Below are 26705 nucleotides of genomic sequence, written 5' to 3' on the forward strand. Positions count from 1 at the left end.
AAATAGAGTTCATTTCCTAGTGTCCTCAACAGGTAACCAGGTAGGTTTTTTTTGGTGTGGGGCAGGCACTGGAGGGGATCAATTATTATGAACTCGTAGATTCACACATACTTGATTCATTTCACTCCATTGCAGTTATTATCCTTATTAGTATTCTAATTATCCCTCCACTGATTGGCAGAAATCTCTTCAAGTTGGGCTCTGAGGCAGAAACCTAAGAGTCAAAACCAAAGAATCTTTAATAATTTTCTTAATATCTGGAATGACTACTTGTTGAAGCTTATGTTAACCTCTTCTTCATAGAGTCAACCATGTCTCTAAGGAGCCTTGGTTTCCTTTTAATGGGCAATGGTATTTCAAGGTGGCAGTAAAAATAGGGATGTTTGATGTTGGACTGGTCATTGTTTTTAGAGCTTTTCAGTGAAGAGAGCTAGAAAAAAATATGTTTGTGTGTTAGATAACATACTTCAAGGGTTCATACTGATACTTCTGATTCAAATTTAGAACTGTAGGGGTTGGCTTAACCCTTTCTACCTCGTATCTGTTATCTCCTTTTTCCATACTATGAACCCTCTTCCTCAAAGACACTACGGATAAAGAATATCTTATAATGACTCTTTACCTTTGTTCCATATTACACACCAAAAATACTCATAATTAGGGTATCAACTCCAATACCAAAGTAATTACTAAAAAAGTTTAAAATTTTTTCCATCTTCTTCTATTTTTAAGTTGTATTTTACCTACGTTTTCAGAGTATATAACATACTATAGTCTCTTTCATATCCCTTTTAAGCTCTTAGTTCTACGTGTAAATATATATTTGATATTCATTGCCAGTGTTGTTGATGTCTCTCCAGTTGTCCTGTCGATAGCTCATTCTCTAGTGGATCCTAAGGAAGGACTCATGGGCATTAGAGTTCCTGATTTCTTACCTGTCAATGACAGTTTATCTGCTGTCTCAATGCTTAAAAGTCACTTTGGCAGGATATAAAATCTTGGCTCACATTTGCTTTTCTTTGAGCAACTTAAATACATTATTACTCCATTTCCTCCTGGCATAGCAAATTACTGCCAAAGTAAATTGAACATCGTATTTTATTTCCTTTATAAGTCACATGTTTTTTTTTGTTTTTGTTTTTTTTATCTAGGTTACTCAAAGTAATTTTTTTTCTTCAAACTCCATTAATTTTACCAAAATATGTCTTTGTGTTGGTCATTCTGGTTCAGATTTTTCCAAGTGTGTAGTGTGGTCTTTCAGTATATGATTTTTAAAGAAAAATGTATTGATTATACCTGTAAGTATTTTCTGTTTGCTTGCTTTGATGTTCTTCTTTGGGTCCTCCAATTACGCATGTTAGGTTTTCTTTGCTTATTTTCATATTTGTCACTTTCTCTCAAATCCTATGTCTCTTTCTTCATTTCTTTTTTATTTCAGAAATGTCCTCCTTTCCTCATCTTTTTTTTTTTTTTTTTTTTTTAACATTTATTTATTTTTGAGACAGAGAGAGACAGAGCATGAACGGGGGAGGGCAGAGAGAGAGGGAGACACAGAATCGGAGGCAGGCTCCAGGCTCTGAGCCATCAGCCCAGAGCCCGACGCGGGGCTCGAACTCACGGACTCATGGACCGCGAGATCTTGACCTGAGCTGAAGTCGGATGCTTAACCGACTGAGCCACCCAGGTGCCCCCTTTCCTCATCTTTTTCTCCAAAGACAATATCTGCAGCATTTATTCACACCTCTTTGCCTTTCAATTTAGTCTTCATTTCAGAATTGATATGTTCTTTGATTCCTAATTTTTTTTTTATGTCTCCTGTCACATCATTTCTGAGTTGTTCTCATTCTCATTTACTCTCTTTTCACTTCTTGTATCATATTTAAAATGTCTTTTAGCACCTTTGGAAGTACCAGCTCATAGTATTCATTTGTTTGGAGGTATTGTTACTGTTTGTGATTTGTAGTCGTTTGTGATCTGGACAGGGAGAAGTGGCCCTATTTTATAAGGTTGTTTTTCTGGTGCATTCTTCCTAATGAAGTGGCTCTTTATCTCACCTTGCCTCAGTCTGGTGCCCTCATAATTTGGCTTTGGGGGAGATGCTTTTATTGTCACAAATAGGAATTCCATATCAGTAGTTCTGCCACAATGTAACAACTCTAGGTAGAGGGAGCTTATCTTCTGATTTGCTTCTCTGACTTAATTTTAGTAAGTAAATATACAATGTTATTTCCAGAATAAGTAGTATTTAGTAGCAGATTCATGGGTATTTTTAGAAAATACTTGTAAAATAAAGCCTTTTCAATACTGTTTGAAAAAAGATTCTTACAAGAGGTTGATACTTTTAGAAATGTGAAGTGAATACCAATATGATGTTAAACTGTAGATTACCATGCTTTAGAAGTGACGGATTCATTTTTATTTTATGAACATACCTACCTGTTTATGGCTTTTTTAGTATAAGTTACAGGAACATTGTGCAAACCTGCTTTTATAAAAATGTCAATCTTCTTAAAATACATTATGCATCAAACATAGTGTAATTGTTCATAGATTTGGGTACTTGAAAAAAATATAGCATGAATGTGTGTGGTTTGTCTTCCTTTCCCAGCTTTTTATGATTTCATCATGTCTATGAACTAATATATACATATTCTTAAATTTAGGTTAAATGTGCACAGTACTGGCCAACAAAAGATGACCGAGAGATGCTATTTAAAGAAACAGGATTCAGTGTGAAGTTCTTGTCAGAAGATGTGAAGTCATATTATACAGTACATCTACTGCAGTTAGAAAATATCAATGTAAGACTTTTCATCCCAAAAGATTGGACCTTATGTGTTGATTTTCTGAATTATTCTTTGTCATTAGATTTGAAGCTTGGGGCTGCACATACATTTCGATACTGTCTATAATACTATATAATCATAATCGTTATGTTTCATATTTATGGTAGCTCTCTGAGGACTCTTGAGAAAACCTAGAAGTTAAGAATTTTAAAGTTCAGCTTGATATATGAGGATTGAAGATAATTTATTAAAATTTCTTGGGGATTGAGAGGGAGAGAGCTTTAGAATGAGGCCACCCTGGATTCAAATCCCAGCTCTGCTGTTGAGTTTAAATGTCCTTGGGACCTGTTTCTCAACTTCCCTCATCTGTAAAGTGGAGATTGTAATAGCTCCCTTTCAGGGCTGTTTTGGCAATCAAATGAAGCGGTGTATGCAAAGCACCTGATGCAGAATAGGTGCCCAGTAAACACCATGGCACTTGGTACTTACAAGAGTAGCAGGCTATTCAAGAAAATAACTTACTGGAATGTTGTTCATTCGAATGATTCACCACAGAGAAATTTGAGGGAAATGGTGAAATAAGTTTAGCATATGGTCTCAAGAACATTTATTTGGACCTTTTCCAGAAATATAAGAATTGTTCCTTATTTTTTGGTTGAGATATGTGTACATGGTGGATTGTGAACCTGCTGCTGTTAAGCTGGGGATCAGGACGTTTCTCCCCCCTTTTACCATCTACCTGTCTTGTGTTGTAATTGGGATAACTGGAAAATATGAAATGAGAGTGATTCTGAGATGCTCTTAGGAGCTAGGGAAACTAGAAAATAGGAAAATGCTGCCAAAAAATAATTTCAGGAATACATCTGTTTCAGTTAACCATTAACTGAATTAAGTGATTAATATGTGATCATTGTCCAAAAAAAGCTTTATAGAGAAGGGATATATAAAGTGCACACGTGCATGCACACACGCGCGTGCACACACACACCACAAATACACGCACTTTTAGTTATGTAGAAATACTTTGTATAGTTGATCTCTTGGAACCCCTCTGTTTTTTGCTGCCCACTCTAAGCACAGGTGCACACAGTGTGCTTAGGGCCCACTCCCAACTGCCCATGACATCCATAACTAAGCTTTTCATGTGATCTCTTAGGTTATCTAAGAAGTCTCAGGGTTGGGAATTACAAGGCTTAGATTTATTTATAAATTTCCCTTACTGTAGTTATTTTGCACCAGCTATTCCATTTACGTATGTCTTAAGTTGCCCTGAGATACATCAATAACTGTTTGTGCAGTGCTTATTCCCAGAAACAGAACTGCTTTTCCATAAACTTCTCATAGTTCTCTGAATCATCTTCTCTTGGTATTTATCCCAAGTACCTCATCTGCTTTGGCATTAAAATTAATTTGGATGGAGAGGGTCATAGATATTTTTCCCTGTTTCTGAAACCTATCCTAATTAAGAGTTGATTAACATGATAAAATAGAATGACTTTTGTATTTTATCATTTTGCAAAGCACTTTTACATATATATCACTTGACCCATATTCTTCCTATGATTTGATAGAGTAAATATTCTTAATATCTCTGTATTTCATGTATTTTTTAAAAACGTAAAATCCATTAGGTTATAGGATTTTTTTCCATAAATAGATTACTCAGCTAATAAGTGACAGGCTCTAGAACTCAAATCCAAATCTCCTGACTTGTAATGATATGGGGCTAAGTCTTTTGAAAAAAGTATGAATTGTCAAAGTAAAGGAAAACACTTGGTTTTGAAGCATCTTTCTGGATTTGAGGCCCGCATGTGAACTGGCCAACCATTGGCCAAAACTGTGTTTTAGTTGCTAGCAACTGTGAGATTTCTTATTGGCCTGGTTCAGAGTCCACCATAATTAATAGCAATATTATGTTTACATTCTACTTTACAATCTTTAGTAAGAGCTAGGAATGTTAGAAGAATAAAGTAGCATTTCAGTGAGAAGCAAAATTGCATTTAACTAGGTATTTCAGTTCTGGAACCAGATGGTCTGAGTTTAAATTCCAACTCTGCCAATCCTGGCTGTATGATTGGTCCCACTATTTACCCTCTATGCCTCAGTTTCTCATCTACAGAATGAGGATAAGGACGCACGTACCTCAGGGTTGCTGTAAGGGTCAAGTGAATTAATGCTGTTAATAGGCCTAAGACTCCATGCAAGAGTCATAATTATTAGCTTTAGTTGTGTGTATCTGTTTCTTTTGTAATATTATTGAGTTGGGAAGGACTGCAGGAGCAAGGGCAGTTGACCAGAACAAGTTGAGGGAGACAAATACCAAAAGAGAGAGAAAGGTGATAGTGCAGTAGGTGAGTGGTCACCCACCTCACCCTGAGCTGCAGAGAACCAGTTTGCTTCTAAAGGAGTCTGACTTGTATGTATTAACAGGTCTGAGGCCAGGGCTATTGTCTGTGCAGACCCTGCTTTTTTAGAGGCCTCTGGTCTAAGAGAGCAGTAAAGCTGCACGCCAGTGACACTTCCCAGTGTCTTCATCAGAGCTGAGTCTGAACTTTTGCCCCTGAATGAAGAGATTCCATCTTTGCTTTTAAAGTGGCCCCGTGGCTTAAGCTACGGAGGAGCTTTTGTGCAGGGCTTTTATTTATTTATTTATTTTTTTAATTTTTATTTAATTAATTAATTTATTTATTTATTTATTTATTTATTTTTATTTTTGGGACAGAGAGAGACAGAGCACGAACGGGGGAGGGGCAGAGAGAGAGGGAGACACAGAATCGGAAACAGGCTCCAGGCTCCGAGCCATCAGCCCAGAGCCTGACGCGGGGCTCGAACTCACGGACCGTGAGATCGTGACCTGGCTGAAGTCGGACGCTCAACCGACTGCGCCACCCAGGCGCCCCATAGGGCTTTTAAAATATAAGGTCATCTAGAGTGCTTATTTGTCTTTCAGGATTTTCTTTTCAGTAGCCCTTCACTATTTTCCATAATATTTTTGGCCAGCTTTATGTTTATCAAGTTCCAGGAATACTATTGTAATGCTGGCTGCCTTCTATTTCTCTGTCCCTGTAGAGTTGCCCAAAACAGGATGAGTGCCTAATTATTGTGATGCTCAGCTGGGATTTGATTCAGAATAGTTTAAACAATTTATCCCACCTGGAATGTTATCTTCTCTTCTCTGCCTATTTATATCCTGCACATCCTTCAGTACCACCTTGTGGCCCATTCCTTACTTAGGTCTTTCTCAACTTATCTCTGACACATTCATTCCTGACAGCTATGATCTTCTTACACTTCTCTCCATAATTTAAATTTTACCATCTTATAGTATAGGTATTTACTTTGACTCCATAACAAGGTTCTCAGCTCCCTATGGATAGTCCTTACCTGTTAACTTTGTGCTCCCCTCTGCCATTGCACTGAGTATGTGGTATTCTAAAACACAGTCATGATCCTTCCACCTTGCTCTTAAAAAATCCTTCTGTTGCAGGGGCGCTTAGGTGGCTTAATCAGTTATGCGTCTGACTTCGTCTCAGGTCAGGATCTCCTAGTTCGTGGGTTCAAGCCCCGCATTGGGCTCTGTGCTGATAATTCAGAGCCTGGAGCCTGCTTCATATTCTGTGTCTCCCTCCCTCTCTCTGCCCCTCCCCTGTTCACACCCTGTCTCTCAGAAATGAATAAACGTTAAAAAAAAAAAAATTTAAAAATCCTTCTGTGGACAATGCAGAAGTCCAGGGCCCAGCACAGCCTGGTCCTTCCTACTTGTCCACCTCCATCTCCTTCAGGCACTCAGGGTTTGTTCTCAAACAGGTTGTTGGTTGGGGGCCCGCACCTCTGTGTATTGCTTTTCTCTCTGCTTAGAATGCAAGTCCCATGCCTACCTGTTTCTGTCACTCTCCTCCTGATCTAGTGAGTTCTGTTCATCTTTCAAAATGAATTGCAGTAACTAAATCTTTAATACAGATTGTACAATGATCGTGGCAAAAATTGATGAGGGACTGAACTAAGGCACTTACAGTGAGATACAGATTTGATTAAAAAAAAAAATCTGAAAAAAAAATCTGCATTTAGGAAATAAGGTTCCCAAACTTCACTACTCCTTCATGTAGAGGAAGTATTAAGTAAATATTTCCAAAACATTGGAAATGTGGAGAGGCTTACAATTGATAGGAGCTTTTTAGGAGCTACAATAGAAGCAATTGGTATAATTATTTCAGAAAAGGTATCTGTTAAGCATTTACCATGTCCAGGCATAAGTTGGGTACTTTACATTTAATGTTTCATTTATTCCTCACAATAGCCTTATAAGGTAAGTACTGTTTGTAACCATTTACAGATGACAGTATTGGGCTAATGAAAGTCTTCTGGGAATATTATCTTGGTACTTCTGTAAATACCTGAAGTGTGAAAATAATTGGGCCTAGGACCAAAGAGCTATATAGATTTCTTTATAATAGAAATATAAATGGAAAATTCACAATTTTATTTATCTGTATAAAATAATAGTTAAACTTGAATTTGAATCACTTTAGGTAGCATACACTTAAATTGCCATAGCTGACTGTTTCCCATTGTCTTATACCTACTCCATTCATAGATTATCTTCCTGGCTTCCATATATAATGAATTAGATATCCTTCAAGGATAGACTTCTCCTTCAACAACTGCAAATAAGATTTTGTCTTAAAAAGAGCAATGAACCACTGGCATTTTTGCAGTGTGGTATACATAACACAGCATTTTACAAAGAAGGTTTGGCAGGCACGTGCACATGGGGATGCAGATGGGGGCAGCCACCTAATTGCGGTTGCAACCAGGTATGTGTGGGGTGTGAGGTCAACAGTGGGAGGGAATGGAAGACGCCACCTGGGCAGCACAGGAGGACTGATGTGATTTGGTAACCTGGGAGAAGAAAAGGCTGCTTCCACTAGTTTTGAAATAAGGAGTTTGTCAAAAATTGTTAAGTCTACGTGTAGAGCTTGTTTGGAATAAAGATGAATTTTGTTTTAGCTCTCTAGTCTTTGGCTACCCTTTTTTCCCTCCTCTCATTTTTTTTCCAGCATGAAGAGGAGGGAAAAGAGATCTAATCAAGCATATAAACATTCCTTTTTTTATCTCAGTACTAAACATATGGATCTTATTGCTTCATGAAGTGGTCCGTTGGGAACTGTATGATTTTTGTGAACTGTGATTTTGAATCTTGTTTCAGTAGGGGCACATTAATAAAACTAAACTTCTCAAGAAGTTCTTTAATTTGGTCCTGTTAGGGGAAAGAAAAAGACTGATTCTCAAAAACCTATTAGTGGGAAGACTGCATCATACAAACAGTCATGAACATTTCTGGAAACCGACTTTGAGTATCCCAGACAGCATGACCTGAATTTGAAAAAAATCAAGAGACTGCTAGTCTTGAGCCAAAATCATACAAGCAGAGAAAAAGGAAGCAGTTGCTCAGGATTGTGGGTTAACTATAGGTTTTGAGCCAGGAGGTGATGCAATAAGTGAGCATACAACCACTTGGGAACACTGAGTCACACCCTGCAGAGCACGGCTCGCAGGAGAGCGGGGTTCTGGTGCCACCCCTCCGAGACCTGGGCGCTGCAGCAGGTCCACACAGGACCTGCTTGGAGCTCATATGGATCAAGTCTGGCCCTGCTGTGTTATTGTCAGCACTGCATAGTGGCAGATGACCACAGCAGGGCAGTTGTCAGGGGAGAAAAGGGGTTAAACACTCCCACTGAAATCTTAGACCCCATTTAAAGTAAAATGTGACTGAGTTCTCTATGGCTCTGGGCCAGCCAGAGACCAGCCACTTTAGCCCATTCCTCTGTTGGTGTTGTGTTGTTACATGTCCATTTATGGCTTTGTAAGAGGAAACTGAAGTTTAGCCTTCTTAATTTGGAATGTTTTAAATATCATTTTTAATAAAGTAAATTTAATTCCCTTTTTTTAAATATATAGTAAGATACAGTCTTTTCAGTGTACAGTTCTGAGTTTTGACAATGCATTCAATTGTATAACACCCCTCCCCCATCAAAGTACAGAGCAGCTCCATCACCTTACCCCTGTGAGTCTTACAAATTTTCCCAGGTTGCCTGTGTACAGTCAGCCTCACCCCACTCCCAGCTGCTGGCAACCACTGAGCTGGTTTCTATCCCTATAATTTTGCTTTTTCCATACTGTCATATCAATAGGATTATATAGTATATAGCCTTTAGAGTTTGGCTTCTTTCACTTACCATGCTTACTTTGGAATTTAAAAGGAAATGATTTGAAATCTAGTAATCCCAATGATCACTTTAATTAATAATAGAGAAATCATCTAGTACCTTCAGTATATTGAGAACCTATGGATCAGAGTATCTTTGGAATTGTGAAAGCCGAATGTTAAGAAAAATCAATCGCTAAAAGTATATAATTTGAAATTAAAAAGTTTCTGCATGTATTTTATCAGTGTTATACCTCATATAACCAAATCTGGGATTTGGGAGTCTTAATCTCTACTTAAAAAAAAAAAAAAAAAGGAAAATTTATTTTCTAAAAAATGAAAGTTAACCTTAATTTTGAAAACTGGTACCAAAAGCACAATGCTGTAATAATAATCTTTAGCTCTTAACCATTAAAAATAACTTTTTAAAATGTTGCTTATATGGCTTCTCCCTCCAAAAACGTCCTATAATGAAACTGAGAAATTGTGCAGAGACATGCTTGAGGGTTACTGCTTCGTTTACAGAAATGAAGACGAGAAGGCACCGAAGTGCTCCTTGGGGCAAAAGCAGCTGGCAGAAGCTTAGGAACATTTTCATAATGAGTTAGTCAGAAATAAAGCTCATCAGGAATATCCAGGAAGTGATAGTGAATGCCAGGCAGGCTTTAAGAGACAGGAAGCATTTAGCATATTGGTAAACCATTTTAGCACATCACAAAGTCATATAAACAGTTTTAGGATTGGAAATTATTGCCATGGGGAAAAGCAGCAATTAGAAGAGCAATTTCAATAAAAAATGTGAAGATTGTTTCTTTAAATTAATTCTTGAGTTGCTTCTCTGAGCCTGGGTAGCACACTCTACAAGATGACTTGTATAATGAGAAAAATTATATCTGAAAAATCTTGGGAGTGCTTAAAAAGGAAACCACTAAAGAATGTAAAATTATACTGGTAGAATTTTTTTTTTTAATAGAAGAAAAAAACCCATGATATATGAATTAAAATACTGGCAACATGTATGGTTCAGGTTAGTGGCTAAGAACCCAGACTACTGCTTCCGATTCTGGTCTGCTGTTTTCTAAATCTGTAACCTTGGGTAAATTGCTTAACCTTTGGCCTCGGTTTTCTCATCTAGAAAATGAGTTTTAATAGGATTGTTGTATGAGTTGAATACATAAAAAGCTTAGAACATGCCTGCGAAATAATGTTTTAGAAATGTTAGCTATTATTAATAAATTCCAGATTCTCCTAAAGAACTCCAAACTTGTGTGAGTGATTATCAGAAACCAAATGAAAAATCATGGTACAAAAGTCCATAAGGATTAAAAGCATTACACAAAATACATAATCTCTCTGAAATAGTTTTTTTTTTTGTTGTTTTTTGTTTTTTGTTTTTTTAAGAAATTAGAACTAACTTTTCCCCCCTTGATTTTCACTTTGTAGAGTGGTGAAACCAGAACAATATCTCACTTTCATTATACTACCTGGCCAGATTTTGGAGTCCCTGAATCACCAGCTTCATTTCTCAATTTCTTATTTAAAGTGAGAGAATCTGGTTCCCTGAATCCTGAACATGGGCCTGCAGTGATCCACTGTAGTGCAGGCATTGGGCGGTCAGGCACCTTTTCTCTAGTAGATACCTGTCTTGTTCTGGTAAGTGCTTCTTATGATCTAATTTTAGTCTTGTTTAATTTTTACGGTTTCCACTGGCAGAAGTAAGCTCTAATACCACTATCCCAGAACTGTGATTTTCAAACTTCTGCCTTCTTTCAGAAAAACCTAAACAAACCTCATTTATACCCTTTGAACTGCCTCTTATTTGTGAGAGTGCTGGTCCTGTGTCCAAGGTGATTCTAGAGATCTCCCAGAAGACTTTTTTTTGTTTGTTTTTTTCCTGGTAGCTTTATATTACAAAAACAATAAGCCTCCTCCCTCTTTGTTTCTCAAATATAAATTGATACGTAATATTGAATTCCTGCCTCCACAGACAAGCACTTCATTTCTCTTGCCTGAGTTTCCTTATTTACAAACTAAGGATAATGACACTTTTCCTCACGGGGGTGTTGTGAGAATTAAATGAATTAATACATTTAGAGTACTCTGAAGAGTCTCTGGTATTTTGTGAGATACAAATAGATGTTAGTATTGTTATTCCCCTGAGACTCCGATATGTGCCCCCAAGGGCTGTATTCTTTCTCACCACCCCATTCCCAGCCCCAGCCTGGATACAGCACATTTTTTAAATGTCCATTTTTCCTTACTTGGGTACAGAGCACCTCTAGAGTATAAGAATAGTTGAGTCTTAATACACCTACCGTATTACTTTACCACTCTGCCTATATGTAATATACTTCAATCAAAAACTGAATTGTTATATGGCAATTCATGTAACAATTGTTACATGTAACCAATTGTTACTGGCTAGCTCAGTCAATAGAGCATGCAACTCTTAATCTTGAGGGTCATGAGTTCAAGCCCCATGTTGGGCATAGAGCATACTTGATTTAAAAATAAAATAAATTTTTTTTAAAAAGATGTTTAAAAAAAAGCCAGAGTGTTACATTAAAGTGAACTTTGACATGTTTAAAAACTCTGGTATCTATTCAGTTAATGGTGAATATTAAAAACTGGATTGTGTGTTTGTGCCTATTCCCTGCCAAACATAACTTCCACTTTTTGTTTTTCATTTGTGGTGAGGAGTACGGTGGTTATAACACCAGATCTATAGTCCAGGGCTGGTGGGGCGGCTCAACAGTGTCATAGTGCATCTAGGCTCTTTCTGTCTTCTCCACCATCTCTAGGTGGCTACTGGACACAGACATGAAGGCAGAAGGGCACTGGGCAAAAAAAATTACTTCTGCCAAGACCTTTAAGAAAAAAAGAAGAGCACTAATCTCGTGGGTTTATCTTTACATTAAGCCAGAACTGGCCATAAATCCTTCCTTAGGCAAACACTGGCCAGACTGAATGAGATTACTGTGATTGGTTTGAAATCAATTGTATATCAGCTAAAGGCTTCCACCTACTGCTTGAACAGTTGAGGTGTGGGGGTGATGGTGGATTGGGGTGCCTGTTTTGTACAGAAAGAGTTACAGTTGCAGTGGTAACTTCTTGTTCTTGGGGGACACACACTGCTCATTGTAAAGCGCTTAGCAGCTATCCTGTATTGCTTCTTTTCCCTAGACCCTAACAACAGAAGGCTTGAATAATTTTTACCTTTCTTGCAGATGGAAAAAGGAGATGATATTAACATTAAACAACTGTTACTGAATATGAGAAAATATCGAATGGGACTTATTCAGACACCAGACCAACTCAGATTCTCATATATGACTATAATAGAAGGAGCAAAATTTATAAAGGGAGATTCAAATATACAGGTAAATTTTTTTAGGGGAAAAAATACCTGTGTATTATATATGATTAGCATCAAATAACTGCACTCCATTTAAGCACATATTTTCTCCCTTCCTTCCAAAAAGCATATTTACATTCACGTGGTAAATCCAGCTGGCTGTCTTAAAACTAAAGTTTAAGCTTATTGCCTCATACATACCTCAGCCTCATGTTAAATCCTTCCTGTTACTCAAAAGCCCCAGTGGGAATAAGATTTCATTAAAGAAAGCGAAATGTTTATGTAAGGAGGGTATAAGCATTTAAGTATTAAAATAAACCAGAAATTGTTCGTACTTTCAGCTCATTAAAAACCTGACCTGTGATTATAGAATAATTCATGTAATAAATACTTAATTTTATAACAGTGAGCAACTTGAGTACTTATGGCAGACATAATGAAATTCTAGTACAAAGTTATGTTTCTCTGGGTTGCTGGCTGTACTCTCATGAAGATATTTTTATTCCACATTTGCAAAGACTATGTTCAAAGACTGATATCAGAAATCTGTGTAATGTACTAACATAAAATGTAAAATAGAAACAGAAATAACAACAGACCCCCATTTCTTGTCTGATCTGATCACATAGTATTGAACATAAGTCGATAAAATCTCTTTATGTTTCTCTTATGAACACATATACTGGGTCTTTCATATCTGTGATTACTAGCCAAGACAGGAATATTCTGAATAAACCGCCTTTTATAACTCAGATCAGGCCATCTGTCATAATGGAATTAAATATAAGTTAGGTGTCGTGTAGATTTCAGAGACATTAAAATATTCTTAAGCAGTTCTGTTCCTCAGCTAACTCTTCTCATCATTAGTATAATTGTAACTATTCAAGACAAACTATTATCGGTGAGATTTTAAAGTTTTATTAAAATCATGGGGCGCCTGGGTGGCTCAGTTGGTTAAGTGTCTGACTTCGGCTCAGGTCATGATCTCACGGTTCATGAGTTCAAGCCCCACGTCAGGCTCTGTGCTGACAGCTCAGAGCCTGGAGCCTGTTTCAGATTCTGTGCCTCCCTCTCTCTCTCTGACCCTCCCCCGTTCATGCTGTGTCTCTCTCTGTCTCAAAAATAAATAAACGTTAAAAAAAAATTTAGAGTTTTATTAAAATCTTGCCATTTGCAACATCATGAATGGAGCTAGAGAGTATAATACTAAGCGAAATCAGAGACAAAGATAATTACCATATGATTTCGTTCATATGTGGAATTTAAGAAACAAAACAAGCAAAGGGAAATAAAGTAAGAGGCAAACCAAGAGACTTAACTGTAGAGAACAAACTGATGGTTACCAGAAGGGAAGTGGGTGGGGAGGTGGGTTAAATAGGTGATGGGGATTAGGAAGTGCACTTGTGTTGATGAGCACAGAGTGATGTATGAAATTGTTGAATTACTAAATGGTGTACGTGAAACTAATATAACAATGTATGTTAACTGGAATTAAAATAAAAACTTTAAAATGAAGAAAGAAAAAAATAAAGTTCATTTAAAAGGTTTTTTTTCAAATATTTATATAGCATTAAAGAATACTCTTTAATAAAGAGAAATATTGCATCAGTCCACAAGGTAGTATGTAGCTTAGCTTAGCCCACAAAGCATGAGACCCTTCTTCCATTAGGAAAATGTCTTTTATATCCCAGTGAACTCTCCAGTTTAAATCTGGAGTTTAAAAAAGTTAAGTGGTTATACCAGACTTTTTTCACAGACTTGTATGTTCCCTAGTTGTTTCACTGCTCATCTCCTGGATGTTCTTAACACACTAATTGCAGGGAAAGTGTGCCATCCTTTGGATAGTATCTCTCCCTCCACTTTAAAATTTTTTCAAGTTTTTTTAGTTTCAGAAAATATACACACTTACTTTGAGAATCTTTTTCACTACAGAGATGAATTTTATGAACATACTTTTTGTGGACTTTATTATTATGACAGTGTAGTTTGTGACGTGGGAGAGTTTTTTCTGTCTCAATTTATATGGTACGGTGTAGCCATCAGAATCTCCTTTTGGCTTCATTAGCACTTCATACAAACCCAAGGCATTCTCTGCCCCTTCTTCAGGAAGACATTGGAAATGTCTCTGTATTTTTCAGGTACTAAGGATCAAAAAAGCCTATTACCCATTTGGAGGGGTCAGTTTCCACAGAAATGATCTTAAGGCTCCTATAATTTATATGTGCTGTAATTTTTTTAATTATAATGAGTATCTGTATTTTAATGAGCAAATATGTATGGGTTTATCTTACATAGATATTTTTCTCCTCCTGGAACTTTGCTATAATACTGTAGCCATTAACCACATGTGTTACTGAGTACTTGAATTATGGCTAGTTGGAATCAAGATCTGCTTAAAGTGTAAAATACATACCAGATTTTGAAGATTAAATACAGGGAGAAAAAGTATAAAATATCTCAATAATTTAAAAAATATTGATTATATATCTAGGGCACCTGGGTGACTCAGTTTGTTGTCTGACTCTAGATTTTGGCTATGGTCATGAACTCACGGTTCATGAGTTTGAGCCCTGTATTGGGCTCCGCACTGACAGTGTGGAGCCTGCTTGGGATTCTCTCTGTCTCCCTCTCTCTGTCCCTCCCTTGCTCTCTGTCTCTCAAAGTAAATTAAAAAAAAAAAAAAACACTTTAAAATATTGATTGTATGTTCAAATGACAGTGTTTTTTATATTGGGTTAAATAAAACATAGCTAAAATTCATCTTTTTTTAACACAGCTGCTAGACATTTGAAAATTGTAAATGTCACTATATTATATTTCACTGGACAGTGCTGTTCTAGAACCTTAGCTTAGAATAAAAATCTAAGAAAAGGAAAGTTCCCCGAAATCCTAAATTATAAGATCTAAAGTTAATGTAGAAACCCCAAACTGCATGAATATAACTGTAGCCCATGAAATTGTCTCTTTTGACATACAAGGATATGATAGCCAATTTATAAGATGACTCTTCTTTCTCTCCATATGCCTACCTCCTCCTCTTTACCTCTGAATTTTAGGGAAAGTTAATATTTATAAGAAGAAGGAAGCTTCTTTCTATGTGAGCATGGTGGCCAGGGGTGTGGGAGGGTGATACTTCCTGAACCTGTGTCCCCCCAGAGAACTGTCCGTTCAGCAGCACCCAAACCATATTTCTTAGTCTCTGTTATTTGTTCCTAAAGGGGATATCTGTCTTCACCTTCAGTCTTAATTTAGATTTGTATTGTGTGAGTGGTATTTTCATTATTGGATACAATTTTATGTTAGTGTTCCTATGAAGGTTTTTGACATATGTGGATATAAAGTGATTTAGAACCTGTCAGGAGAAAGGAGAGCTGTTAATATACACATCAAAGGTGATTGTTTCTGAAATCAATAAATACATGCTACATAATTGTAATCATTGGGAATTTCCAATGACCTTGACCTACGTAGATAAATACAGGTAAGTTCTAGTTGTCTCTAAAAACATATCATTTACCGTACATCTTTCTTGGAACATGGCTGGGCATAAAAACACATTGTAGTTACTGGTATTACCACATATTAGCACACTCCCGGTATCCATGGTGACAGCAAACTTCACAGAGTAAAATATCCAGATTGGCAATTCAGAATTAATCTTGTAAGATTAAGATCTTGTAAGATCAAGTTTAACTGCTCCTTCGAGTGACTTTCTTCAGTGAAAGTTGGGTAGGGTGGGGTTGCAGGCACTGTGCAGGGTGATGTGCAGGCAGCACGTGATGTGTGGGGTTTCGTTCAGTATGAGTGTAGAATTAGAAAGGGAGATGAGAAACTCTCAGTCCAGATAAGCTGTCCTCCAGGCCTTCAGATGAGAGCTTGAATGAAGTAGCTGAAGGCAGTATTGATTCCTTGGCTTCACCAGTCAGCAGTGACAAGCCTAGGCAGATGATTCTGGACTGCCTGCTTGCTTGTGGGTCACAGGGAAGGCAAAGTTGAGTGAGTTTGCTGCCCAGAGACATGGCAAAATGACATTTTCTTTAAAAATTCACTAGCATTAAATACCTCCTTTCCTCCACTCCCATCCCTTTTGCTGAATCCTTTTCATGTTGACAGATTCTGAAATTTGTTGCATATTCTGGGAAATGGTCCAGTAAGACTTGATTTTTGTCATTGTTTTGTTTATTGACATTGTTGAGTTTTGTCCAAGTATAAGGCCAAGTTGTTATAACTAGGACCCAGTGAAGAACTGAAATTAAAAAAAAAATTTTTTTTGAACAGCCTAAATTCTGGAGACAATTTCACATTTTTATTGGGTACTTTCTTAAACTATGTGGTATCTGAAATTGATGAGCTTTTCACAGGTACAGTTAATCAGGGATTATAGCATTAAAATCTGGGCCTGCTGTTCATTAGCTGCATAACCTGGGCAAATTACTTCTGTTCTTTCAGCCCATCTCATCTGTAAAAGGGGATAATCATAGCAGAGGTAGCACCTCCCTCCTGAGGTTCTTCTGAGGATTAAGAGCTGGTGCAGTTGAAGTTTTAGGTCAGTGTGGGTATAGTAAGTGCTTGAGAAGTTTCCCCACATGCATCTTCAATATACAAAATGCTGTCTGGGCTGAGTAACAAAAATGTAAAACAGGGGAAGAAAGAAACCTGACATAGTCATCTGAAGTGAAAACATCTTACTCTTGGAGCACTTGGGTGGCTCAGCCAGTTAAGCATCCCACTCTTGGTTTTGGCTCAGGCCATGATCTCATGGCTTTGTGGGTTCGAGCCTCGAGTTGGGCTCTACACTGGCAGTGCAGACGGAGCCTGCTTGGGATTCTCTCTCTCTCTCTCTCTCTCTCTCCCCCCCCTCCCTCCCTCCCTCCCTCCCTCCCTTCCCTACTCATGCTGTTTCTGTCTCAAAATAAATAAATAAATAAATAAACTTTAAAAAACACATCTTACTCTTACGTTTCATTACAACTGTTTCTCAAATATTGGCAGAATGTTCTTTCTGGATGTGGTTTACATCACATCCTATGAGGTCCTTGCTTAGGAGAGGTTGGTTCCATTCCATTATTTCTCACATAAGTTCAGAGACTTCTTTCATTGATGTCTTTCTGGCCTCATCTCTCAGGGCCAAGCTCCACATGTTCTTCATCTGCTTAGTCAGATTGTACCATACTGTATTACACCCTGTCCTCCAAATGTAGCAAATTACAAAATTTTACATTCTCTAAGTGTTTTGTAAATTACTTTTAAAAAGAGACACATTAATTATGCATCGCAATAAAATAGCTATATATGGGAAAGGTGGAATGTGGTAAAATGCCTTTTTCCTTTTTAAGTCCTCTGTTGTAGGGTAGTGAAACAAGTTCGAAACTAATTTATCAGTGTATCAGTGAATTTTCCAGGGATTTTTTTTTTTTAATCTGAATATATAAGCATTGTTTTTTTTTTTTTTTTTTTAAATTTTTTTTTTCAACATTTATTTATTTTTGGGACAGAGAGAGACAGAGCATGAATGGGGGAGGGGCAGAGAGAGAGGGAGACACAGAATTGGAAACAGGCTCCAGGCTCTGAGCCATCAGCCCAGAGCCTGACGCGGGGCTCGAACTCACGGACCGCGAGATCGTGACCTGGCTGAAGTCGGACGCCCAACCGACTGCGCCACCCAGGCGCCCCTATAAGCATTGTTTTTAACCATGCAGTTTTTTAACCAAAGCAACTCCAGGGAAAGATTGTTTCACTACGTTCCAGACTAGTATAAATTACAGTGTTACATCTCTATTCAAGAACATTAAAATCCTCAGGCAGTAAGTTACAGAATCTCTTATTCATTAGATTCCAGACTCCATGCTTCTGTGATAGGATCTTCTAAGAGGGCCACCCCTGTCCATACCAGGTCATTTTGCACCAGTTTCAGAGTCACAGATCATCCAAACCATTGGCTCTTGCTGCCACCTTTTCTAGTCTTGTCATTGTCAGAGAGATGGATTGTTGTGTTCCCAGCCCTTGAAGGACTTGAGGTGTTCCCATGCCAAGGTTATGCTTGTCTTCTCCCTCTCTGGCTAGCACTTTGTCACTGCCTTCATCTTCCAGGTGCTCAGGTACACTTTGTACCTCTTCCTCTCTTACAAGGGATGGTGACATTGAGGGCAAAGGAATCATAACATTTGCCAGACATGGTGCTAGGCATGTTATGTCTCATTAATCACAACAGGTGATGACAGCCTGTTTGACAGATGAAGGAAATGGAATTTCTCTTCATCTTGGTCTAAATCCCACCTCCTCTATAAAGTCCAAGCATGCTAGCAGAGTTTTCTCTAGCCTGGTGATGGGCTTGCTACCTGAATCTGCTAGCGTATGTGGTAGGAAAAAACCAAATTAAAGTCCTCTGGCATCAGAGAGACCTGCCTGGAGATCTCACTGTTGTTTCTCCACCAGACCAGACTGTGGCAAGGAACTAGGACATGCTAGATCACATTCAAATGCCATCTTGGTCACTGTTTCCAGTGATAACATACCTGTGGGTTAGGAGTCCAGCAGAATCCGGCTTTGGCTAAAATCTTCCTATGACTCATAGTTTGGTGAGGTCCTGGTATGGTTTATCTTAAATAGGTTAAAGTCCACTAAATTTCATTAAGATTCAACTATATAGTGATGTATATAAATATTAAATGCTATATTATTTTTTAATTTTGAACTTACCCATCTACAAGAGGTTTTGGTAAAATGCCTTTTTTTTTGTTTGTCAGCATCACAGGGTTTTCTTAAGTTGAATCTAGAATTTCAATTCATATATCCTTCTTATTTAAAGAAAACCACAATTTTAGTATTTGCATTTGTTTTTCATTTCTCTTCCCTACCTAGAAACGGTGGAAAGAACTCTCTAAGGAAGACTTATGTCCTGCTCTTGATCATTCACCAACCAAAACAACGACTGAAAAATACAATGGAAATAGGATAGGCCTAGAAGAAGAAAAACTGACAGGTGACAGATACACAGGACTATCCTCTAAAATGCAGGATACCATGGAGGAGAACAGCGAGAGGTAAGCTGATGGCAATAGTATGCTTAAAAAGATGAGACTTTTTTATTTTAATAAATTCAGTGGATATGAACTAATATAGGACTTTTGTTTATTGAATTAATGTAGCTATTCACTTACTTATTACCTAAGGGTATTTGAGTAGTATATGATATTGTTGATCTCAAAAGCGCTTTTGCCCTATTATGAGGCCAGTACTGATAGAAACCAGTTGGAAAATGGCTTAACTCAATACTAACTTGAGTGCTATAAAGTTAATATAATTAGATGCTAAAACGTACAGTATATAGAAAATAAGTTGTACGAATACCTAACATTTGTACAAGTTTTCGTGTTCATATTTATGGTTGTAATGGAATTGATAATATGCCTTTAATGAAATGATAAAATAGTTAAATGAATATTTAAGCATCATTCCATTATTGGAAGGGGAAGAGTCTTTTAAAAAAAAAAAAATTACACAAAATGCCCTTTTATACTTTCTGAGTTTTGAAGCCATAGGAATCTGTAAACGATTTCAGTTTTTAAGCATTTCCATTTCTAAGGCTCTGATTATCTCTCACCAGTTAGGAAGCTGGTATCCTCAGGTATGAGTGAAAGAGCTCATTCATTTCCTCTCTTCATCTGTCAGTGATGTTCTCTCTCTTCTTTTTGTCAAATAGCTTTTTGTGGAAAATTGCATGTTGTAGTCCTGTTTGTTAACACTGGAATTTTGGGGCACCATGAAAATTTCTCCTATACATTACAGTAGCTTCACTTCTGTTCTCCTATACATTACAGTAGCTTCACTTCTGTATTTCACCAGTATAAAAATTACCTGAAATCCTATGGCAGGTAACATGACAATAAATACATATGTGTTATTATGTATTGTACTGAAGAGTTTAGTGACTTAGCAGTGTTACTCCTTATTTATGGCTCTAGTGGTTTTAAACTAAAGTTAAAGCATGAAGTTGCTTATTTATTCCTTCTTTCACTTTAATTAGAATACTTTTAAACCAAGAGATAAAAATTGTTTTAAATTGTCTTTATCGGTAATAAGATTCTCAGGTTCCTAATGTTGTTGTTTTGGCTAGTACCATGTGCAGAATTAAATGGAACACAGGCTTGATGATTGAATCGGTATCCTTAGTATTCCAAAAGTGTTGATTTTTAATCTTTCCTAAAGAGGAAAACCACTCAGGAGTTACAGAGTGATTGCGGAGGTGGTTTTATTGGGGGCAGGGGAAGTGGTGTGTGCATACATAGGTTGTTTGCTCCCCCCACCCCCAGGATAGAGCAGACCAGGTCGGGCTTGAAAGCAGAGGCAGGGCCCCAGTAGGAAAGTAAGGATTGTGAACAGAGAAGACTGAGAGCAAGGTTGTAGAAAAGTGAAAGGGCATAAAAGAAAGATTGCCATGAAAAATTGTACTGTTCAATCCTAATAAATTTTAATACTGATCTTATAGCTTTGCATTAGGGAGGCTAATAAAATAAATCAAGATCTTATTGAAGGAATTTCAGTTTCAAGGGAATAGAACACAATACTTTTTCTTTCATTTTCATTATTAAATATCCTTCAAGTCAGTTTTTTCATAATGAAGGTCACATTCCTATAGTCATGAAATAATTTAGTGAGTTATACAAAAAGCATTTTTTAAATAATAGAATACAATAAAATAGAAATTAGAGTTTAAATTAGAGGATAAAATAGATCAGAGTATCACAGATAATAGCTAAGTATTTTAACATCTTTACATAATATAGTAATTCTATACATTGGCATATATATTGTGCATGTATAAGTGTATTTATGTGTGAGGCTACTTTGATGTGATGACCGTAAGATATTTCTTGCTGTTAAAGTTTAAAAGCCAGTGTTCTCAATTATAGTGTAACCCATAAACCCAGGTCACTGAGTGGAGAACAGTTTGGATAAATGAAAAGTCAGGTTACTTGGATCCCTTCTCCTTTGTGTTTGCATAGCATGAAGTATGCCTGTCAGGACATGTATTGGTAGTAGCCTGCTGTGGGTGCCACTGTAAGGAATTCCATGTGGCCTTCCGAAGGCAAGGGCCCACGGGAACCGTTCCCTACCGATTTGTGGCTTTTGAATCATAGAATTGTTTACACCTGGGAAGGTTATTACATGGGCATAATTTCCTTAGGCCCAACTAAGTAAATAAAGATTCACAAATAGAGAATAGTTCTTATTTCTCTCAAATTGCATTCTTAAATTAAGTAATGTCATCTCTTGGTACTTGTTTTCGTTCCATTCCTGAAAACATATAGTACATTTTTGGAAAGCAAGAGCCTCTATTCCATTATTCTCCATGGGAAAGAATTCTGTTTTCAACCCAACCAAAACCACAACCAGTTTCTCTAAATATCATAAAAATCCTCTTTAAAAAATCCTCATGGGGTGCCTGGGTGGCTCAGTTGGTTAAGCATCCGACTTCCAGCCCAGCTCATGATCTCATGGTTCGTGGGTTCGAGCCCTGTGTTGGGCTCTGACCCTATTGGGGTTCTCTCTCTCCCCCTCACTCTGCCCCTCCCCGACTTGCTGTCTCCCTCCCTCTCTCTCTCTCAAAAAAAAAAAAAAAAAAAAGAAAAAAAAAGAAAACCTCTTAAACTCTTACATAATATTTAAAGCACTAATTACATAATCATGTAACAGTGAACTCATATTGGAGTTATATGGTAAATATCAACACTAGATAAAAATTATAATTATCTTCTATATTGCAATGAAATTTTTAAATGAAATAATCTATTAAAGATTCTATCTGAATTGCACCCTGGTTGTTTGGCCTCATGCTTCTGGCAGGAGAAAGTACATGTAATCTTTTACATATTTTATATATGTTTCACCTGCACTTGAATACAACTTAATTTCTTTTCACTGGAAGGTACACACATATTTGTTAATAATGAATTTTAAATTCAGGTAATAATTTTTGCAAGTCATTACAGCAGAGTTCAGACTGCCAAAGATACTCAGGTGTATAATAGGTAAAGTGAGGAAGACATTAAAATTCAAAGGGCATACAGAGATAAGCAAAATAGAGCCTCAAGTTGCCAACATATTTAGGGAGTAAAACAAGATCCAAAATTAGCAACATGACTTATTTACTGTAAATTAAATGCTGTAAGGTAAGAATAGAGGGATTCTAGGGGTCGAGTGGAGGGAGAAATGGAAGAACAGAATTGAAAAGAACATTGTTAAAATAATCTAATATATAGTGTATATTCAAATTTCTCTAGTAGTCTAAAAGATCCACCTTATTATAGAGTTGTGAAGCCATCATTATAATCTAATTTTGGAATATTTTCATGATCCCAGTCTCTGTAGCTATTTAAAGAAATAATTCAAGATTTAATCAAGGATCATGGATTGTATTTGATTGATGTTAGTCTTTAGTCTCCATTAATCTGGAACTTTTCACCACCACTTTTTTTTCCCTTGCCTGACCTTGACATCTTTGCAGCTGCTATACCAGTTGCCTTCTAGAACACCCCACAATCTTGATTCCTCTGATTGTTTCTCATTATTAGATTCAGGTTAAACATTTCAGCTGGGGGGAGGGGGGAAGTTGGCTCTTAATGTAGTAGACTGACAAGGCATTCAAAATTTGTAATCAAGCTACACAACTAGAGAGCTGGACTTAAGAACACTTACTGTGGCAATAATGTTTAATTCAGAGGCAAGGAAACTGGTTAGGTTTTTGCTGTATTATAGGAAATAAATGAAAAGAGGAGATGGAGTTTGTGAAATTTTTTTAAAGGCAAGATATAGTAATGTACATGTTGCCATTAGCCATTCTTCTTTACAGTGCCCTAGGACTGTGTGTCTTGGGAGTCAGAGAGCTTCCATTGGAACAGACATTCTGTATTGAATAGGAAGATGGATGCTAGAAATAAGTGTGAAATAAGTGAAATAAGCAATGTATTCTCACAAACAGATAGGTAGGCATCCCATGGTGGCATCTTCATGGAAGTATGAAGCAGATAGCTTTTATGAGTGGCCTTTGTGGAAAATCACGTAAAGACAAAAGTGGCTTAGATGCCAGGGACTCTTATCCCTCACCTCTTCCAGCTGCTTAGGAAGAAAACAAGCTGACAGCCTCCAGCTCACATTTCAACAAAAGAGAGCACCATACTTATTTTCAGGTCCTGCCAAAAGTATTTATTAATAGAAAATTGTACCAGAAATTGTTGAATTATTAGAGTACATCTCTGGACCACTTAGAATATTGAAAATCCTCCCCTTTTTCATTCTAGTGTTTTAACGAGTTTAAAAATGTGGGGCTTGGGAGGTGGGTATTTGGGCTTAGGTCCTCTGCATTAGAGTAATTAAGTCTTACCATGCACTTCCTTTCATTTGTTTTTATGTATTCTAGCGTTCTACGGAAACGTATTCGAGAGGACAGAAAAGCTAACACGGCTCAGAAGGTGCAGCAGATGAAACAGAGGCTAAATGAGACTGAACGAAAAAGGAAAAGGTGGTTATATTGGCAACCTATTCTCACTAAGATGGGGTTTGTGTCAGTCATTTTGGTGGGCGCTTTTGTTGGCTGGACACTGTTGTTTCAGCAGAATGTCCTATAAATAACAGTTCTGCCCCGCAAGCTCCCGCACTAATAGCTGACAGTGTTGCGTTAGTCACAAGGGTTTGTCTGTTAGCAAACTCCTCACACCCCAGAAGTGGTGCGGTAGAATAGACACCAACCAGACAAGTGATATATTCAGTCCCCAGCCCAACATCTCAGGACACTGTCCCCAAACTGTAAACAGCTATCTGAAATAAAGACTTGAATGCTTGTTGAAAACTGGTACATTTTGCAACTGTATTCGTACATGTTCAGTGTAATATTTCACCTGACCAGATTGAGAAATCCTCAAAACAAAGATTTGTTTTTGGAGGCTATCTGGATTTTAACCTGCACTTGATAACAAGCAATAAATATTGTGGTTTTATCTACATTATTACTGGAAAGAAAATGACCTTTAAATAATGCGTGTAATGTATAATGTACTGTTGACATGGGCATCAACATTTTATATTCTTAATCATTTCAGGGTAAATATATTTTATAAGTATTTAATCTTACTTTTGTAGTTAAATGTACTTTTTAAAAGCTCAATATGCAAAATCTGTTACCATAAAAAAATAAATTGTATGTTGATTCAATTGTACTGGATACATTTTCCTAAAGAGAAGTTTGATATGAGCAGTTAGAACTAACTTTAAATAAGCACTTTTTACTATATATTTGCATTTCTTTTATGTTTTACAGTTTTCCCAAATTTAAAAAGAAAAACAAACAAAGAAACAAAAATTTTCCCTAAAAATATCTTTGAAGGAAAATTCTCCTTACTGGCATAGTCAGGTAACATTTGGTCTCAAGACTTTGTAAAGAAATTGGTTTCTGTAAAGCCCATGATGGATACTGTTTATTTTTCATGAACATTTCAATGTAATTACCCTAATTTATAGTTGGGGTAAATGATGCTTTAGGAAATAAAAATAAGGAGCAGCATTTTATTATCCACAGTTTCAGTTTACTATACTGAAGTTTTGAAGTAAAATTTTTTCAAGTTCTTTCTACTTCAATAAATAGTATGATGATGTACAAATCTGACCTTGTCCCTTTAACTTCTTAATGGGTATCTTTAAAGCATATTGTCTGGTGAATTTAACTGCTCATTTGAGTGCTAGCCTTCTTCATATCCCAACATTCCATTCAGTGTTTAACTTGTTTAGCTTAAACTTTAAATAGTTGTTACAAATTTAATTACTGATATAATAAAGTCACATTACTTCACTGGTTTTCGAACTACGCTTATTGGATTTTTGAAGGGTCGCCCCGAGGTGGTTGGAAGGACTCCAAGCTACCAGCCTTTACTTTCAACCAGAGCATCTCTGCTTTATCTATTTTATATACTACATAAGATCGCTGCATGAGGTTTAATTATTTTAAGGGGACAGTTAAAATCTTAAAAACAGTTTGAAAACCATTGGTATAGATAGGTATTTTGAATTGATTTGAGTAGTTTTTTGAATGTGTTAAATTATGCTGAAAGTCTGAAAGCAGGATGTAGGTGGTACTACATATTAAATAAGATTTACGTAACTTGTGCCTGTGTCCTAATTCAGTATTACTGTGCCCTGTAACCTTTAAATGGAGAGGAGGTAAGAGGGACTTTTTTTTTTTATGTCTGTCTGCATTAAACCTGTGTTCAGGTACCGGGACCCGTCATTATTGGTTTAAAACCTTTCTAATTTGCCTTGGTTTATATTTGCTAAAATGCAGTATATTACTCTGCAAGTAAAATATGGGTAGATCATACTGAGTCTCCAATTGAAAGTAGCCTTGCCTTAAACAAAAAGGTAAAAATTTCTTACAAAAAACAAATGCTGATAATGATGCCCCTTTGCAGGGTAAATGTGCTTCCCTGGATTCTGGATTTTAGCTTTGCTTTTTGTCTGCTTTCTTTCCTTCTGAGTGGTGTTTTTTGTCATATATCTTAACAGTCATGTTCAGTGTAGTAAACATTTGTTGATAAACTTCTGCAGGGGTTAGTCATCTTTCCTCTCAAGCAGATCCTGAAGGATAGTGTGTTGAGTTTTTACCAGTAATAATATTTTTGGTGGGTTCCATGTACTAATTATTAAAAATACATGTGCTGTGGTGCCCAGGGTCATCATCCTGGCCCCTTTATTGAAAGCGGTGTGCTAGTCAGAGGGAAGGACACAGACCGGGCTCCTGCCTTCTCGGGTAACAGCCAGACGACAAAGTTAGCAATCCGCGGTAGGTTTTACATTTTACAAAATTTGTGTCTCCTAATATTTTCTAATTATAACAGATTTTAAAAGTCAGTTGTATAGTTTGACTTTAATGAGGTAGTATTATTTTTGGAATAGGTTAAGGACGAAAAAAAGGTTTTTTAAAAAGCCAGAGGCTTTATCATTTTTAAGAAAGGATATCTACATTAATATATAGTGCATTTGTGTTCATATCTGTCCCTGCCGATAAACTGACAGCTGTCTTTGATTTAATGCTGTCTTCTCTGGCTATACCAACTGGTCACGTATTTGTTTCCAAGTGTAGCTAAGTATTTTATGCTGGCCTATTAGCAATTTTTATCTATGCTTGCTTATATATAACATGTAAAAACAGTTCTCCATTTTTAGTTTATCTGTATATAAAATAAAAATAATACCTTTTCCTGAATCCTTAGAGGATTAAAAAAAAAGTAACATGTGAAAGTGTATAGAGAACTTTAGATCAATATAAAGACCATTCTTCATGTTTAGGATATATTTTATATATGTGCTC

At 36.8% G+C, this 26705-nt stretch overlaps 1 protein-coding gene across 8 annotated transcripts in view; it reads left to right on the forward strand.

Moving 5' to 3' along the window:
- Positions 1–26705, forward strand: part of PTPN2 (protein tyrosine phosphatase non-receptor type 2) — an 85438-nt gene that overhangs the window by 53631 nt on the left and 5102 nt on the right. For 4 of the 8 annotated variants that reach the window (XM_060613184.3, XM_060613188.3, XM_060613182.3 and 1 more), the window contains 5 exons: positions 2664–2801; positions 10435–10644; positions 12219–12371; positions 19208–19389; positions 23766–24198. In XM_060613184.3, coding sequence (XP_060469167.1) covers positions 2664–2801; positions 10435–10644; positions 12219–12371; positions 19208–19389; positions 23766–23973 — 891 coding nt within the window. In that variant the 3' untranslated portion in view covers positions 23974–24198. Of the gene's footprint in view, positions 1–2663; positions 2802–10434; positions 10645–12218; positions 12372–19207; positions 19390–23765; positions 24199–24662; positions 24756–26705 lie in introns of those variants that run through there. The other 4 variants (XM_060613186.3, XM_060613185.3, XM_060613183.3 and 1 more) reach the window with 3 other exon arrangements.

The sequence above is a fragment of the Panthera onca genome, chromosome D3 (assembly GCF_046562875.1).
Source record: "Panthera onca isolate mPanOnc1 chromosome D3, mPanOnc1 haplotype 2, whole genome shotgun sequence".
NCBI lineage: Eukaryota > Metazoa > Chordata > Mammalia > Carnivora > Felidae > Panthera > Panthera onca.